This window comes from Hemiscyllium ocellatum, chromosome 9 (assembly GCF_020745735.1).
Source record: "Hemiscyllium ocellatum isolate sHemOce1 chromosome 9, sHemOce1.pat.X.cur, whole genome shotgun sequence".
Taxonomy (NCBI): domain Eukaryota; kingdom Metazoa; phylum Chordata; class Chondrichthyes; order Orectolobiformes; family Hemiscylliidae; genus Hemiscyllium; species Hemiscyllium ocellatum.
The window spans coordinates 48,093,079-48,110,620 of NC_083409.1; the positions used below are offsets into that span (position 1 = coordinate 48,093,079).

A 17,542-nucleotide genomic window follows, 5' to 3' on the forward strand; every position below is an offset into this window, starting at 1 on the left:
TCAAACAATAATTCTGGTTGTAGTTACATAAATTACCGATTAATCTGCATATAGTTATCTACACAGGAAGCAGTTCTGAATAATTTACTAATCCTGGAAGCTGGAGAAGTTAAAGGTTGAGTCTAGACGGTTAAAACTCGCTTTGATTGTGCACAGGATGGCTCAAGCTTTTTCACTGTGTTTGGATGGAAGTCTGATATGGTTAAGATCTAAAAGGCTTTAGCAAACTGGGAAACGCCACTGCTTCCCGGGTATCTTCCTGAATGAGTTGCAATTTGGAGAATCAGGTCCATCTTAATGGAAAACTACTGTACTGCACATCACGTGCGTGCAAACCGGTTTCGATCAGTTCCAAACTGTTGCATTTCTCGTTCTCTTATTCACACAAGGGAGCCTTAAAAGGGGAGCTAAATGTATTCCGCCACACAAGAAACTATTAGAGCATTGCGAATAATGAATGAGTTTTTGTGCAGCTCAATTCTGGAGTCAGTCCGTCTCCGCGCGTTGTATTTTTACCTGAAGCACATGCTTTGCGCTGCATGCGCTTTTGTTCATGAGTTGGGAATTTACAACATTGATTTCAAAACCGAGTGCTCAGGATCGGATTTTCTGCAGATCTCCAGTTAACTCTGTATGAACCTTCTCTCTCCTTTTCAGTGCCCGAGGGATGGGGTGTGCGGTGGCGGCTAGGGGGAGGAGGAGGAGGTGCTGATTGGGGGGGGGGGGGGGTGGTGGAGGTGGGAGGTAGATATTGTTAAAGCAGAGAATTTACTTTTGAAATAAGCATCGACAACACGCTGACTACTGAGCGAAAATAACTAGAGAGAACAAAAACGTAACATGCAGGAAGCTGAAGCACTACATAAAATGAATGCACCAGGAGAAAGGAGTGAGAGTTAAACAATAGGATTGTGTTGAGTGTTTGTTTGGAGTGAATGCTGTACTCCGTCCCAGGTTTTCACAGCAGCCACTGAGCAGGGGGAATGCCGCCCTCGCCCGGAATAGCATAAGGGGAGGGGGTTTTAGAAACTCCCGGGCGCGCAGTTTCGAGGCTCCCCCCTTGTCGATGTATCTGATCCGCCGACCAATCAGCGCAGCCGGTCTCTGTAACCAAACCGGCCAGTCACTCCGGCGGGAAGCTCCCGCCCACCCGCCCGCCTCCGATTGGCGGAATCGGGAGCAAGCGGCGGCTGACTGACGGGCCGTCCCGGGTGGCGGTTGGTCTGCGCGGACGATTGACGCAGGGCGGCGGTCGCCGGTTGGCCCTTGCCCCTGTCACTCCGGTTGGTTGGAGGGGTGGGGGGCGGGTCCCGCGGCCGCCCTTTCCGCTGCCGGGGCTGGGCTGCGTGCGCGGACGCGGCGATGGGGTCGCCCCGGGTTTGATGGTTTGACAGGTGCCCGACTGCCAGGCAGCTCCTTCCCCAAAAAAGCATGTTCGCCAAAAGCAAAGGTTCGGCGGTGCCCTCGGACGGGCAAGCTCGAGAAAAGTAAGTTTAATTTTTGTTATAACAAAGATAAGGAATTTGCTCACCGTTTAACTGGCTCCCCGGGGCCAGACAGCGGCCGCTGCAGATCGTGGGGATTAAATCTCTTTTCATTATTATTATCATTAGTATTTATGTTTGACTCGCACGCTGTGGGTTTCCGCTTCTCCAAAGAAACTGAATGAAACATTGTGTCCGGCGGGGCTGCCTGGGTGTAGTGCCGCTCGCTGACAAACCCCCCAGCTCCTCTCCTGCTCTCTCCCTCTCTGCATTCCCGTGTAATAAATAGAAAGCCCTTGTAACCGGCTCCTTTGTGTCTCCTTCGCCCGCAGGTTGGCTCTGTACGTGTACGAATATCTGCTTCATGTCGGGGCACAGAAATCCGCACAGACCTTCCTCTCAGAGGTAACTGCATGTCTCCATCACTCCGCTTTAGCCTTTGTTTCTCAGGCGGACAATCTCGCCTCCATTTTGAATTGTGTTAACCTTTTGCCATTTATTGTGGCTACAAAAACAAAAAAAAAATCCATTCAGCTGACTAGTTCTCAATGCAGCCTGCCCTTGCTCTCTTCTTACCACCTCCCCTCCCCGTTTCCTTCCGTGCTTACTCTGAGTTTTTTTTTAAATTTTGCAGATACGATGGGAGAAAAATATCACATTAGGAGAACCTCCTGGGTTTTTACACTCCTGGTGGTGGTAAGTAGATAATTTTAAGTGTCCCACATTGGGCTTGTGCAGAGTTTCCATCATCGCTCCAAGTAATAAATATAGATACTTTTATTCTGTTTTCTTTTTGTAACTTTTTGGCAACATTGTATCAAAAATACTGATACTGGGGTCCATACAAAGGGCTTTACTAGCAACAGGCATCTCTTGTTAAAAATCGGAAGTTTTGGTGCTGATTAAACGCCTTTTCGTTAACGAGTTTATAATTTATGGGCTTTTTGAATCCAGCTTACACAAGTTGTTTTCATGATGCGTTTTGAGCCATGCAGCTTTATGCTAGGGTTTCGAGAGTACATGAGATCATTTCACAAAGATCGCAGAGACAGAAAATGTTACCTGTATTCTCCCTCCCCTCCCCCCCAAGTTACTGTACTGCGTAGCGTTTACAAACTCGAGTTGCTTTGCTGTTGATTTGGAACTTTCGGGTGCAGTGTATAGGAACTGTTTACTATGTAGATTTAAAATGCAAAACGACTGCTCTCGGACCCTCTTGTTACTTTGTTAACATGGATAGGAATCTTGACTATTTTTGATCGGTTATTGTTGTTGGTTCAGTGCAAAACTGTGCCTTTTGAAGGTTGAATCCCATCCTGGCTTGCAACTTTTGTCCCCTTTTATTGAGCATTCCACCTTTAGCTCAGTGTGGGTTCCACGGGTGGGAGCAGTTTTCCCAGCTCCTCATCCCAAGTAGTCAGTGATTAATCTGGTAATACAGGCAAGTTTGATTGGGTTCTTCACTGAACAGAAAAAAAGTGGATGCTGGAAATCAGAGGGAAAAAAAACGATTTGCTGGGACAGCTGAGCAGATCTGGCAGCATTTGTGGAGAGAAACCAGAGTTAACATTTTGGTCCAGTGAGCCTTCAGGAGTGAAGGAGCAAAGTTCTGAAGAAGGTTCACTGAACCTGAAATGTTAACTCTGCTTTCTCTCCACAAATGCTGCCAGATCTGCTAAGTTTTTCCAGCAATTTCTTTTTTTAATTGGACATTGGACAAGAACCCACGTACGTCCATTTGCGATAGTACTTGGAATGTTGAATGGGTACCATGGCTAGTTAACTAACAGCTTCAAACCCACTACTCCCGAAAACATTGTCATTGTGCCATCGTGCTGGATGAGATCAACCAAAGACAAATTGGAGACTGGAACTTGGAATCTCTGCATACTGTGGCTCAGTTTTACAGCAGAATTACTTTATTGGCATCACTTTTACTGTTGGCTATTTGTTTATGGTCATGTGGTGGTTTCTCTGTTTTGAGGGCAGAAGGGTGAGCTAATATTGCTCTCACTCAATACTATATTCAGCTTCCTAGGTGCAATTAAGCACCTTAGTGAAAAATTGAGGAGTCCCCACAGCGGTATTCCTTCTATTAACTGATTGTAGTGATGCTGATTGCAGCTATGTAGCCACCCACACAGTCCTGTTGAAACTAAAAGAGGAAATTGCAGCTGCTTGGGAATATATGGGGGTGGGAAAGATCCAAGAGAATTTCATACTGGACATATTTAGTGAATTGGGAGTTCTATTGCCATATAAGTGATATGTATCTATGATCAGATTGAGATATGTACAGCTGTCATCTTAATAAGCAGACTTTTAGTATTGAACAATTTGTAATCTGTCAGATAATTAACATGTTGGCAAACATTTATTTGTATGCTTATTTGTACATTTGCGTAGCATTTTGGGCAGCCTTAATTGACAGTAATTAGTCTTTTTGCATCATTTACTGTGGGCTGGATGCCAAGATGCCCAAATGAAGTTTCGGGAATTTTTGCCGATGTTTTCCATCCTCCCTGCACCCCCATTCAATCCCCTGTGATGGGAAGGACATCCACTTTTGCTAGATAGCCTCAGACAATATCATTTGTTATTGACTGTTAAACAAAGTGGTTAGCACTGCTGCCTCTAAGCGCCAGAGACCTGGGTTCAATTCCCGCCTCAGGCGACTGTCTGTGTGGAGTTTGCACATTCTACCCGTGTCTGCGTGGGTTTCTTCCGGGTGCTCACGTTTCCTCCCACAGTCCAAAAATGTGCAGGTTAGGTGAATTGGCCATGCTAAATTGCCCGTAGTGTTAGGTGAAGTGGTAAATGTAGGGGAATGGGTCTTGGTGGGTCACGCTTTGGCCGGTTGGTGTGGACTTGTTGGGCCGAAGGGCCTGTTACCACACTGTAAGTAATCTAAATCTACAAAATCAAACTTGTTCTGAAGTGTTGCTGGATTGAAACATTAACTCTGCTTTTCTCTACAGATGCTGCCAGACATGCTGAGTTTCTCTAGCAAATTTCTGTTTTTATTTCAAATCAAACTTGGGGCCCATATCTTCCTAGTGTTTGATTTGCTTGGTATTACATATGAAGGATTAATTGCTTTAGCGATTAAGTGTACATAAGAATGTTATAAGCCATCCAAAATTCTTCTATGCACGACTTACTAAACTGAATTCAGTGGTGGAGTCATACCACTTCTATCTACCCCCCCCCCCCCCCAAAAAAAAAAATCAGGGATGACTTACTTAGACTCTGGTTGAAAGAGTTCTGAGATGGCTTATCAGTCCAATGTGTGCTCTGCAAACTTTATCGCATACTACTCTGGTGGTGCTTGAAGGGTTGAGCAGATGAGTTGTTTTGGAGGTTTGTGTTCTCACTCCGTAGCTTCACACATGCACAGTTCTAAGCCCCACAATGCTTTCAGTGCCTTCCTAGATGAGCCGTGTCAATTTTAATTGGTCAAGAGTCAGGGTCTCCCAAGAATTGGGGTATGATTTACCTCTTTGGGGTGTTCTGGGAATATTCTTAAAACATTTTTGCTATCTTCGTGGGAATCCCCTGGGACCAAGTTCTAATTAGAGCTGTCACTTTGAAAATCCAGTATTTGCAGACAAATGGCATGTTGCCCAGCAGAACTGGTTTTGAATGATTTGTGCCTTGATGCTGGGTAAGTTGACTTTGGGGAGGATGCTGCTGTTGGAGTTCTTTTCTTGCCACTGAATTTGAAGGATCTTGTTGAGCTCTTCGACTGCTTTTGAGATACTTGTTGTAGGTTGTCCATATCTCAGTGAATGGAGTGTTGAGATCACCATTTTTTGATACACCAAAGACTAATGTCATAGTGTCTGACCCTTGTTCTCAAAAACTCTTTCCCCATTTGGCTGAAGATTGACCCGGCACATGTTACTTATTAGACTGAGAATCCCATGATCTAAAGTTTTTAATTTTCAGCTTCTATCTTCACTAAAATACCTTTGTAACCAGGAGGCACAAACAATTATGTGAATGTGCAAGTGCATCATTTCATTATTGCTCTATTGGTAACTTGATCAGCTGTTGTTTGTCTTGTTTTTGGGAAAGTCTGATATATTGTTGAATATAGTCCACCCTAATTCTAGACAGTCAGTGGTTTTCTTGGGTCCTTGTATATTTTGTTAAAAATATTAGAGAAACTGAAGCCACCTTGAAAATGTAACTTAAAAGGAGTCCTCATCTTTACATATTAAAGAGCCTAAACCAGCATATCCCATCCTAAAAGATGCAAGACTTGATCTGAAGAAGGTTTGTTTAATATATCATTCCAACTAAGTGACACCGTAACCCTTTGGTTCTAAATTCTGTCTCTTCTGGTCCTGTTGCACCACCATCTGACGAAGAGGCAGTGCTTCCAAATAAACCTGATGGACTAGAACCTGGTATTGTGATCTTTAACTTTGTTCATGCCAGTCCAACACCAGCACCTCCAAAGCATTGTTAAAAATGAATCTTCAAAGTGACAATGATTGCAAAAAATGGCAGCTAATTTGTTTTTGTTCATTTGCACTCGAGTATCTTGGGTTCATTTATTGATGAAAGACAAAAGATGATGTATTCACTTGTTCTGCTTTTCAGGCTTTGCTACTGATTATTTGTTTTACATTTTTATGCTGAAAATTATCTATGCAATCCCAGTGGAACGCTGATGTTTGGAACTTAATGTACTTCTGTAGAGATTGTAACATTTCTTTGGGCTTTGTCTGATTATGTGAACCAATGTGTCATAATTGTGTGAATCACATGACTATATTTAAGCTGTTGGGCTGTGTACCAAAAAAAATTATCATGTTAAACACTCAAAGTGGAAAAGTAGCATAGAACATGCAGCTGCTCTGGACCGCCTCTACACTTTTTTTTTGGGCAGGTCTCGCGTAAAGGTAGTAAGGCTTACCTAATGACCTAAGACCTATGTGTAGGCCGAGAGGCAGCATTGGCTGACGGCAAATGCTGTTAGCAGAGCAATGTTCTAATATTTTTCACTGAATTAATACTTCAAACTTTCCTGGCAGATGCTTGGGCTAGATACACTGTGTGAGATTTGAATCATATAGATCAGGTTCAATCTATGCTTTTGCTGATCTCTGCCTTGATAGTGGGGTGCCATAGTTGTCCTCCATGACCCCAGGCTAGGGAGGGAAGGACCAGCTAGATTTACTGATTATTATGCATGAAATCCTGTTGGAAGGGTGTGTTAAATGGAGGCAGATTCAAGGGAATATTCTGAGTTTCAGCAAAATACCAATTAAAAAAAAGTTAATAGTTGAACCTCAAGTAGACGGACTGAAACATAAACTTAATGTAACTGAAGTCATTCTGAACCAATGTCACTTAGCATCTTGCACAAAGTAATTAGAATTGCCTTTCAACTGAGTCTTGGTGGCAACTGCTTGGGAGCCATTCAAGAGGCAGTTGTATGGGAGATTCAAAGTTGTATAGTTGAACTAAATTATGCAGTGAGCTTTTGTGTTTTGTGAGGTGGGTAAATGTAGGATGAGGGTTTATTAAGAATAAAAGGCTCTGGGACGTCACAATGCGGAAGTAGCCCGATCAGTTTCAGACTGATACCCCCAACTCTGAGCAACATGTGGGAGCAAAGCAATATCTCCCCCTTTCTATTCCTCATCCTGGGAGGGAGAGAGAAGAGGGAAGGCACTGTACACTTGTACCAATTGGTGGCGGAGAGTGTAGAATGCAAGCGAAGGGGTTTCGGATTCGCTCTCTCATCAGGCTTTCTGATCCTCATGGCATTTATCAGAACTGGAACGTGAAAAGGGTCAGAGATTTGTCCAGTGTTATTAAATTGTTAAATATTCAAAAAAAAAGAATAAAAGGCTCTGACACGGCTCTGGTGGAATAGCTTGCTGTTACCATTTAGATGGACAGTCTTGTCTTTTAGCAGATGATAGTGCCTGTGAAATTGAACCTCCTTATGAAGATGTGCTTTCTGAAGAAGGTTGGAACTTTTGATAAAAAGTAGGGTTAGGAAGTTGGTTTTTATCATATTTTCAATAACTTGCTTTTAATTACTAGAAATTAGGGACCCTTACAAGTAGGTCCGCTTAAGATAAGGCAGGATTTCAGTTTGAAGGCTGTGAATTTGTGTAGTAGTACAATTTGGAGAGCTATCAATGGGACCCTATTTATATAAAATAATGATTTGACTAGTTTGCAAATTTATGGGCTCAGTCAGGTAAATGTTTTAGTTGAGCATCTGCAGGTAGAGGCCTGTGGTGGAACCTGGGGATTTGTGAAGTGCAGCACACACTATGAATGGGACTAAGCAGATGCCTTCACAGAGACTGAGAAGTTATGCGTTGGAATTGTAATTGTTTTCTAGCAGCTAGTATTTACAGTCTAAGTCGGGAATCTTGGAATTATTTAGATATTACTGAAACAGAATACTATTACCACTTTTAACTCCTGTCATTTGGTGTAAATATACAACTGTATACTCTTTAGTCAGTTGCTTTTTAAACCCGAGTCTATTAACTACTACTTAAAGTTGTGACTGCTTTTGTGGTTTTGATGCCAGTATACACCTTATATTTATATGGCTTATCATTGAAAGCTGTGTTTTCCTGAGCATAATGTATTGCAGCATAATGAGCTATGCTAACAAACAGTATCAAATGTTTTTTGCATGTGCATGCCTGGAGTATACTTTTGTTTTGCCTAGAAAGAAATAGTAACAGATCTTTTTTCCTTCCCTATAGTGTATTTTGGGACCTTTACTGTGCAGCTCCAGAAAGGCGAGACACGTGTGAACATTCAAGTGAAGCGAAAGCCTTCCATGATTATGTGAGTTTCAAAAATTCCTGCGAATAATTGTAGGCTCTCAATAATTCTGTGTGCAGGGTATGCCAAATGGAATGCCAGTTTTGAAATCAGATGCTTTTCTTTGCAGGAAACTATTTCAATGCTGTGAAATTTGAGATACAATCTCATAATTTATTGGTGTGTAGTCTGAAAATGGTTGATTGTGGTTTTCTGGCCTGAAATTGTAATGGTTGATTAGGAAACAATTTTGGTTTTGAGAATACTGTCGAATTGTGTGATCACTACTTTATTACATGAAGCAAGTGAAAAAACATTTTGAGGACAACAATTATACAAATGTGGACCTTGTGTTTTAAAAGTTCAATTCAAAGGAATTTGAGTTACTTTGGGTTTGCTGTGGCTTTACATGAGCCTTGCCTTCTAATCTGTTTAAGTGGAAGTTATTTGCCACTTGCCTTTTGGAGATTGTGTACTGGTGCTTGTAACTTTTGGTAGGTGCCTGGAGCATATCAGTACAGTGAAATAAGCTTGCATTGTTTCCAAAATCTAGAATTGAAACTTTCAGCATTGATTATTGGAGATTTAGCTATCATTTAAGAATAAGCTATGGAAATGTTTGACACAGAATGGAACTGATTTTTGTGCAAGATCAGGAATAAAATAAACCTTGTGATGGAAAAGGAAAGTGGAAGCTTCTATAAATTGACATCTCGATAGATTTTAATATAAGCATTTTTGAAGTTACTTAGTGATTGTGCACAGAATGGAAATGAAATACATAATGGAGTAGAATTTGTCACAGATTTTTAGTTTACTTTGTTTTCTTTCCTTCTGGTGAGTGGCAATGGCATGTCCGTGTTAATGAATGGCGAATAGTGCAAACTGCATCCTCAGTGTAAAGCTTGTACTACAAAAGTAAGCTGCCTTTGTGGGATTCACTTATTTTGGAAAGTGTTGTCATGTGTTTTAAGGCTTTTTCAATAATTCATTTCTTTCATTTTACAGCTGTGTCCCAAATTAGACAGTTGGGTCTGAATGGTTGCTTATCTGTAGACTGTTTTTAAGCATAACCGTCATGAATCTTGAAATATACAGGATATCTGTTAACATTTAGGCAATGGTGTTTTCTTTTAATACTCTTGATGCGGGCATTGTTGGTTGGCCAGCCTTTATGGCCCATCTTGAGTTGCCCTTGAGAAGGTGATGGTGAGCTGCCACCATGACCTGTTCAAAGTCCACAGTAAACCCAGAATGCCACTAAGAAGGAAATTCCAGGATTTAAACCCAATGACAGTGAAGGAACTGTGTTGTATTCCCAAGTCAGAACAAAGTGGCTTGGAGGGACCTTGCAGGTAGTGGTGGTCCTATGTATTTGCTGCCCTTGTCCTTCTGGATGAAAGTAGTAGTGGGTTTGGAAGGTGTTGTCTAAGGATCTTTGGTAAATTTCTGCAGTGCATCTTCCATATAATACATATTAATCCTGGATGTTTGTGAACGTGGTGCGAGGCAAGCAGACTACTTTGCCCTGGTTGTTAGGTTTCCTGAATGTTGTTGGATGTGCTGTTATTCAGGCAGGTGTTCCATCACACTTCTGACTTGTCTTGTAGATGGTGGACAGGTTTTGGACAGTCAGGACATGAGTTACATGCACAGTATTCATAACTTCTGACTTCCTCTTGTAGCTGCTGTATTTATATGGCAAGTCCAGTTCAGAGTTTGGCCAATGGTAACCCCAGGATGGTGTGCTAGCTTTACTGCCACAACTATTTAGTGTGCTGTTTATTTTAAAGTTAATTGGTATGTCTCTCTGGTTCAACTGAGTTGGACCTTTCTGTCATCTGCTTGCTAATGGAACCTGAAGTAGAGTTAGTGTGCTTGTATAAGAGTGAGAGCTCTATCTTCTCAGCATTGTTGTGCTAGAGACTAGAAAATTTATAACCCTAGCACGAGGTTTTATTTGTTGACCAGGTGACAACAACCTGTTGATGATTAACTGAACTGTAGGTAGGACTGAATGGTTGGAGCCAGGCTAAAGCGCCCGATTGAGTATCAATAGTTTGAGAAACCAGTTTGAAAAGGTATTGTTGAAGTGTACTTGTCACATAACATTGCTTATATTCTGCACACATCACTAAACTTGCAGTTTGACATTGTAAATTATTCTTGTTTTTAGTTTTGCCGGTAGCCTCTAAGTGGAATGATATTATGTATTTTTTTGTTTAAGTATTTGATTTACTTTATCTAAAAGTGTAAAATGAATATAGAACTTCAGGTTTTACGGACTTTCAGAGCATTCATTGCTAAAGTTAAGAAAATCACAACTGCAAATGTTGTCGAGTACTGTGTCTAGTTTTCAGTAAATATTGGTTTATAATGTACAGCTGTCATGGAAAGTTATTTCTTTGCCATATAATAGCATCTGAGGTGACTAATTTTGAATGCAAAAGTTGACACATATGGACAAGGCTTGACAGTTTTGAGCTAAAAGGTACATGATTAATCAAAGCTTGCTTGAGATTTAACAAACTTAATGTCTGACTGCATTGTTTTTGTGGTTTTAAAGGATTAAAAACATGGGTGATGTTGCTATCAATCCTCTTGATAAGTTAGCTGTTTGTCCAGCAGAACTACAATTATGGTGCTTTAGTTGTCCTCGATACTTCTTGGAAATCATAAGTGTAGTGCGTCAGTTTTCAGATGACACTAAAATGAGTGGTAGTGCAAAGTGTGCAGAGAGCTCAAAGTCTAGAGAGGGGTATAGATAGGTTAAGTGAGTGGATAAGGATCTGGCACATGGCATACAATGTTGGTCAGTGGAGAATTATCCATTTGGGTAGGAATAACAGCAAAATGGACTATTAATTGTGAAAAATTGCAGCATGCTGCTATGCATAGAGACCTGGGTATCCTTGTGCATGAATCACAAAAAGTTGATTTATAGGTGCAGCAGGTCATTAAGAAGGCAGATGAAATATTGCCCTTCATTACTAGAGGGATTGAGTTTAAAAATAGGGAGATTATGCTGCTGTTATGCATGGCACTGGTAAGGCCACCCCTGGAGTACTGTGTACGGTTTTGATCTCCTTACTTGAGAAAGGACATACTGGCCCTGGAGGAGCTGCAGAGGAGGTTCACTAGGTTGATTCATGTAGTTGAGAGGGCTGGCTTATGAGGAGAGATTGAGTGAGTAGACTGGCACTCTACACATTGGAATTAAGAATAATGAGAAGAGATTTTATAGAAACATAAAACTAAGAAGGGAATAGGTAAAAGCAGGGAAGTTGTTTCCACTGGTGGGTGAGACTAGAACCAGGGGGCATAGCCTGAAGATAAGGGGGAGAACTTTTAGGATTCAGTTGAGGATGAACAACTTCACAAAAAGGGTTGTGAATCTATGGAATTCCTTGCCTCGTGAAGCAGTTGAGGCTACCTTGTTGAATGGTTTTAAGGCAAAGACAGATGTTTGAACCCCAAAGGAATTAAGGATAATGGTGAGCAGGTGGGTAATTTAAGCTGAGTCCACAAAAAGATCAGCCGTGATCTTATAGTGGCGCAACCTCGATGGGTCAGATGGCTTTCTCCTCCTATTTCGTGTTTTTGTTTCTTAAATGGCTGTGAAGTTAAGTTGCTACCTGGTAAGGTGTGATCCCTGGTAAAAGTCTCATGGTGCAGTGACACTGTCACTACCTCTGGGCCAAAAGGTCTGGGATGAAATTCAAACTCTGATAAGATGGCCAATATATTCAGTGAAACATGGATGACCGAGGAGCTCAGATACCAGTTGAGCTGTGTACCATTGATGTCACTGCTGACAAATGAGAGCAAAAATAGCCTTTACCCCAAAATCAGATTTTCCGTTTTTGTAAAGTAAGCTTGCGCACAGTCAGAACCCAAAGGTTGCTAATCCTAACCTTTCTTGAGACTTGGTTTTTGAATTGAATCCTTGCTTGGTGTGGCTCAAAAACAAACAGAGTTCCAGGTTTAGTCATGGTCTGATCTGGGTTAACTGTTCTTTAACTGAGGTTGAAGTTAGGGTATTAAAATTTGGCTGCCCACCTCTTGAGTGGAGAGCATAGCACCAGCTACTCGTATAATGATTCCTACTGGAAATTGAACATTTGATTAGAGCAGAATTGGGCTAGTCTCTGACACTGCCTTGATAACTGCATTAAGAATGTCCATTTGGATGATTAGTTGACTGCAAAAGGGAGAGAATTTTGGGAAGTAATAGGCCACTCCCAGAATTGAAATAGCACTGCTTATCCCCATTGTCCAATGCTGACAGCATTCATAATAAGCGTTTGTAGAATGTTGCTGTGATCATTTTCACAGCCATTTGGCCAGTGATTCTGTGGGAAGGCCAGAAGACATCTCCACATTGGCACAGTCAGGATCATCTTTAGGAAATCATTCTAATGCAGGCTCACTGGAAGCTGGAGCCCTGACGTTCTTCTGGAACACATGATTCAATGGCAACTTGCCAGATCCATAAAATATGGTTTTTCAAATTATTCTGAATGTTTATGGACTGGATACTTTCTAAAAAGGCTACAATTAAGACTGCCCCTTAAGGCATAACGTTCACGTTACTGTACCTGAAGGAATTATGGATTTGCATCTTGCATGTCTGTGTGTGGGTGCTTTTGTCGTGGAGGATCTATGCCCAGAGTTGACTGCTTGCCTTCTCTCCTTGAGATTTTTCCATGATTTGAGAGCAAAGTGCTGAAAATTTGACATAAGAACAGAAAATGCGAGAATTACTTTGGCTTTGAGAGTGGGAAATCATGTCTTACAAACTTGATTGAGTTTTTTGAAGAAGTAACAGAGGATTGAGAGCAGAGTGTTAGCTGTGATCTATATGGACTTCAGTAAGGCATTCGACAAGGTTCCCCATGGGAAACTGGTTAGCAAGGTTAGATCTCACGGAATACAGGATACAGAACTGGCTTGAAGGTAGAAGACGGAGGGTGGTGGTGGAGGGATATATTTGAGTGGAGGCCTGTGACCAGTGGAGTGCCACAAAGATTGGTGCTGGGTCCACTAATTTCATTTCCAGAAAAGATTTGGAAATGAACAAAGGTATAGTTAGTATGTTTGCAGGTGACACCAAAATTGGAGGTGTAATGGACAGCGAAGAAGGTTACCTTAGATTACAATGGGATCTTGATCAGATGGACCAGTGGGCTGAGAGAGGCTGATGAAGTTTAATTTAGATAAATACGAGGTGCTGCATTTTGGGAAAGCAAATCTCAGCAGGACTTATACACTTAATGGTAAGGTCCTGGGGAGTGTTGCTGAACAAAGAGACCTTGGAGTACACGTTCATACTCCTTGAAAGTGGAGTCGCAAATAGATAGGATAGTGAAGAAGGCGTTTGGTATGCTTTCCTTTATTGGTTAAGATTATTGAGTACAGGAGTTGGGAGGTCATGTTGCGGTTAGGCCACTTTTGGAATATTGCATGCAATTCTGGTCTCATTCCTATCTGAACTATCCTATCTAATCTAATCTAATCTAATCTTAAAATGAACCTGAAAGGGAGCTATAGGGAGAAGTTGAATAGGCTGGGGCTGTTTTTCCCAGACCGTTGGAGGCTGAGGGGTGACCGTAAAGAGGTTATAAATCATGAGGGGTATGGATAAGGTAAATAGGCAAAGTCTTTTCCCTGGAGTGGGGTAGTCCAGAACTAGAGGGCATAGGTTTAGGATGTGAGGGGAAAGATATAGAAGAGTCCTAAGGGGCAATATTTCCGCGCAGCAGGTGGTGCTTGTGTGGAATGGGCTGCCACAGGAAATGCTGGAGGGCTAGTACAGTTGCAGCATTTAAAGGCATTTGGATGGGTATATGAATAGGAAGGGTTTGGAGGGATATAGGCCAGGTGCTGGCAGGTGGGACTAGATTTGGTGGGATATCTGGTTGGCATGGACGGATTGGACCAAAGGGTCTGTTTCCATTCAGGCATCTCTGTGGAGAGAAATAGTTAAAAGCTTCAGACCTGCAACTTTCTGTGAATAGTTCTGGTGAAAGATTGCAGACTTGATTCTATGACTGTTTCTTCCACAGATACTGCCTGAGCTGCTGAGTGCTTTGTCTATGTCTGTTTTTATTTCTCAGTTGCTTGTTTTAAGCAACCAGAGCCTTTACTGTAAAACCTCATCTTGCTACTCACCTAGTAGTTAAAATATGTTCGAGCTATTATCAAAATAAGCACTAAATAAATGTTTTATGTAAATTTACAATGATTTGTATACGTCTTGTGAATTGATGGTGTAACTTGTGTACTAAATTTCCGTTGCTAGCAATTTCCTGTTTTGCTTTCTCTCAGACCTCAAAGTTGGGACCCAAATGCAGCTCCAGCTTAAAGGGTTTCACTCATCAGAAGTCAGCACTTTATCCATTTGCTTGCTCGTGTTGGTGTTGATGGGCAGTTTGGCTCTGGGCACAGCAGTAAAGTTTGTTTTCACCTAATGTACATAAACACTTTTTTTTCTGGTAGGGATCACTGGATGTAAGAACCTTTCTTAAAATTGTCTTTTTTTTAAACTTGTAGCCTGGGAACATAAAACTAATTATTCTAAGTGCAGCAACAGAGATAACCTGACTGATATTTGGATTTGATACCCTTTAGATTGCGTCTTATAGTATCCTATTGGGCAATGTGTTTAATTGCCAAGCCATTGAAATAGATGCATTTAGCTGAGGCTTATCACCATTTTGCTCTGTTTTCAGTAATTCAATGCAACTGTCCATGTTTTAGCACGATGCAACTATTTGTGATGTATGTGACGTAATCTAACTTCACTGTTCTGCTGTGTGTGTCGATTACAATGGTGAGAATTGGGGTTAATTACCTGTTTAATCAGAGCAATCGTTTGGTTCAAAATTGAAATGCACAATTATCAGTACTTTTTTGCTGCCAGCCCCAAAGCTATTGACTTGAGCTTGGGCATAACTATACAGCTGCCAGATTTGGGTGTATATGTGAACTATGATCACAGGCTACAGGACCACAAAACTGCAATGGTTAAACCTAAGCCGAGCTTGCTCATTATCTGCTTGCAATCTCTTCCTGGTTGTCACTGGCTCCGGAATGTGGATTTTTTTTCTTGCTCTCTGACTCTGAGGCAGTTCTAAGTATTTTTGAATCGATCTGTTCAGACATGTTATCGTACATCTCCAGAGCTGGTGGGACCTGAACTTGGGACTTCTGGCTCAAAGATAGGGATACTACCATTGTGCAGCAAGTGTCTCTGAGGCAGCTCTACACGTAAAAGTGTCACGTCGAGGCCCCATCTGAGTTCAGATAGTCGGGACTTTAGGACGAAATGTTATCGAATTATAGCCCTCCCTGGTATTTTACTTTGGGTACATCCACCAACAACTCAACATTAAAGAATTCTAGTTTGCCTTGAACATAATGTTCTGAGTTCTGTGAAGTTCATTGCAACCACTTGTCTGGTGTAATTTATTCTGTAACATGCACCAACTATACCATTATTCATGTGAGGAGTGTGTAATTGTATGTTTGAATTTCTGAGGTTTGAACTTCATTTCGTGAAAGAGCTTTTTAACCATAATGACGAAAAATTGAGCAGTTACTGCAGTTTAATTTGTCATGGGTTTTCGCTGGAGTGAGTCAGTGAGGTGATAGGTGACTGCCGGATTGAGTTTCTGTTGATTTCAATTGTTGGACATGGTTAAAAAGAGTTATTTCAAAAGGGCGCTAATCTTTGGGGTGGCATGGTGGCTCAGCGGTTAGCACTGCTGCCTCACTGTGACAATGACCCAGGTTCGATTCCAGCCTCGGGTGACTCTGTGGAGTTTGCACATTGCTCCCTGTATCTGTGGGTTTCCTCTGGGTGCTCCAGTTTCCTCCCAGAATCCAAAGATGTGCAGGCCAGGCGAATTGGCCATGCTAAATTGCCCATAGTGTTTGGCGCATTACTCAGCGGTAAATGTAGGGGAGTGGGTCTGGGTGGGTTATTCTTTGGAGGATCGCCATGGCCTTGTTGGGCTGAATGGCCTGTTTCCACACTCTAAGGAATGTAATCTTAAAAAAAAAGTGAAAATTATGAACCATCTTGATGTTTGTCATTCACCTTTTATTGTGTTAATGTACAATATGATCAAAATACTCTGGGATGTTTAAGTTTTCTATATTTTGCTCAACCCAAGTTTTAATTAAAAACAAACGGTGTAGAGTGACCAAAAGTGCATTTTGTTTTGAATGTGAAATTATAGTATTTTAAAATTTGCCACTATTAGTTATTAGCTTCCTGCAATTTATTCAGTGTTCAAACAGCAGATGCCCCAGGGTTAAGAGGGTAGAAATTCATTGCTTTCCTTTTCAGTTCCTGTTCAGTCCCACAAATGACAGAAGCAATTACCTACCTATCAAACTGTCTCTCGATATTATTGGAAGGCTTTTTGACTCTGGAAGTTACTCAATTTGAATCTTTGGTAGTTATTCTAGTATCACAAGCACTTTCCCAGTCATGGTTGTTTCCTTTTCTGACTGTATTGCTGACGCCAATTATAGCAACTGTTATCACCCTGACTGAGTGCAGCTAGCTCAAAATGAATGTGGGAGTTAACATGGTGCTCCTGTTTTGTACTTCGTTGCTTATATCTGGGCCACTGAATGAGCTTTGAAATGTATTTTTAAAGAGTTCTGTTGTGAAAACTTCAGAAATCTCTAGTATAGGAAACAGACTAAGTAGGTGGCGTACAGGGATTATTGAAAAACTCAATAATATAACCAGGGATAGCACTTTGCCCACATCCTGTGCAACATGGGAAGGAACAGAGAGCAAACGGAGAAGAATCCACCCTTTGCTTTTCTTAAGAATGTATTTAAGTGGACTGAATTCTTGACTGAACAGCATTAATTACACATCAGATTATTTTGGCTTGTATATTTGCAGTCTTCTGTAACAAAAAAAAATAATACAAAGGAATCATGAAGTTAATGTGTCGACCACTGGAACTGTGTAATGGGTTAATTAGTGTTGGAAAGAGTGGGGACAGGTTAATATTTTAACTTGGAGGACTGACTTGGGGTTACAGTGCAGCATCAGTGCAAACACAATGCTGGAGAAACCCAACAGGTATGGCAGTATTTGTGGGGGGAGAGAGAAAAACAGCATTCATGTTTTGAGTTCAGTGTGTTTCTGGGTTTTTGAAGAAAAGACATAATAGATTCAAAATGTTAACTGTGCTTCTCTTTGCACACATCTGCTAAATTTCTCC

At 41.4% G+C, this 17,542-nt stretch overlaps 1 protein-coding gene across 8 annotated transcripts in view; it reads left to right on the plus strand.

Annotated features, from left to right (window-relative positions):
- The first annotated feature begins 1,337 nt into the window (after positions 1-1,337).
- Positions 1,338-17,542, plus strand: part of LOC132819011 (single-stranded DNA-binding protein 3) — a 195,420-nt gene continuing 179,215 nt past the window's right edge. For all 8 annotated transcript variants that reach the window (XM_060830250.1, XM_060830251.1, XM_060830253.1 and 5 more), the window contains exons 1-4: positions 1,338-1,487; positions 1,817-1,889; positions 2,119-2,180; positions 8,231-8,315. In XM_060830250.1, coding sequence (XP_060686233.1) covers positions 1,432-1,487; positions 1,817-1,889; positions 2,119-2,180; positions 8,231-8,315 — 276 coding nt within the window. In that variant the 5' untranslated portion in view covers positions 1,338-1,431. The remainder of the gene's footprint in view (positions 1,488-1,816; positions 1,890-2,118; positions 2,181-8,230; positions 8,316-17,542) is intronic.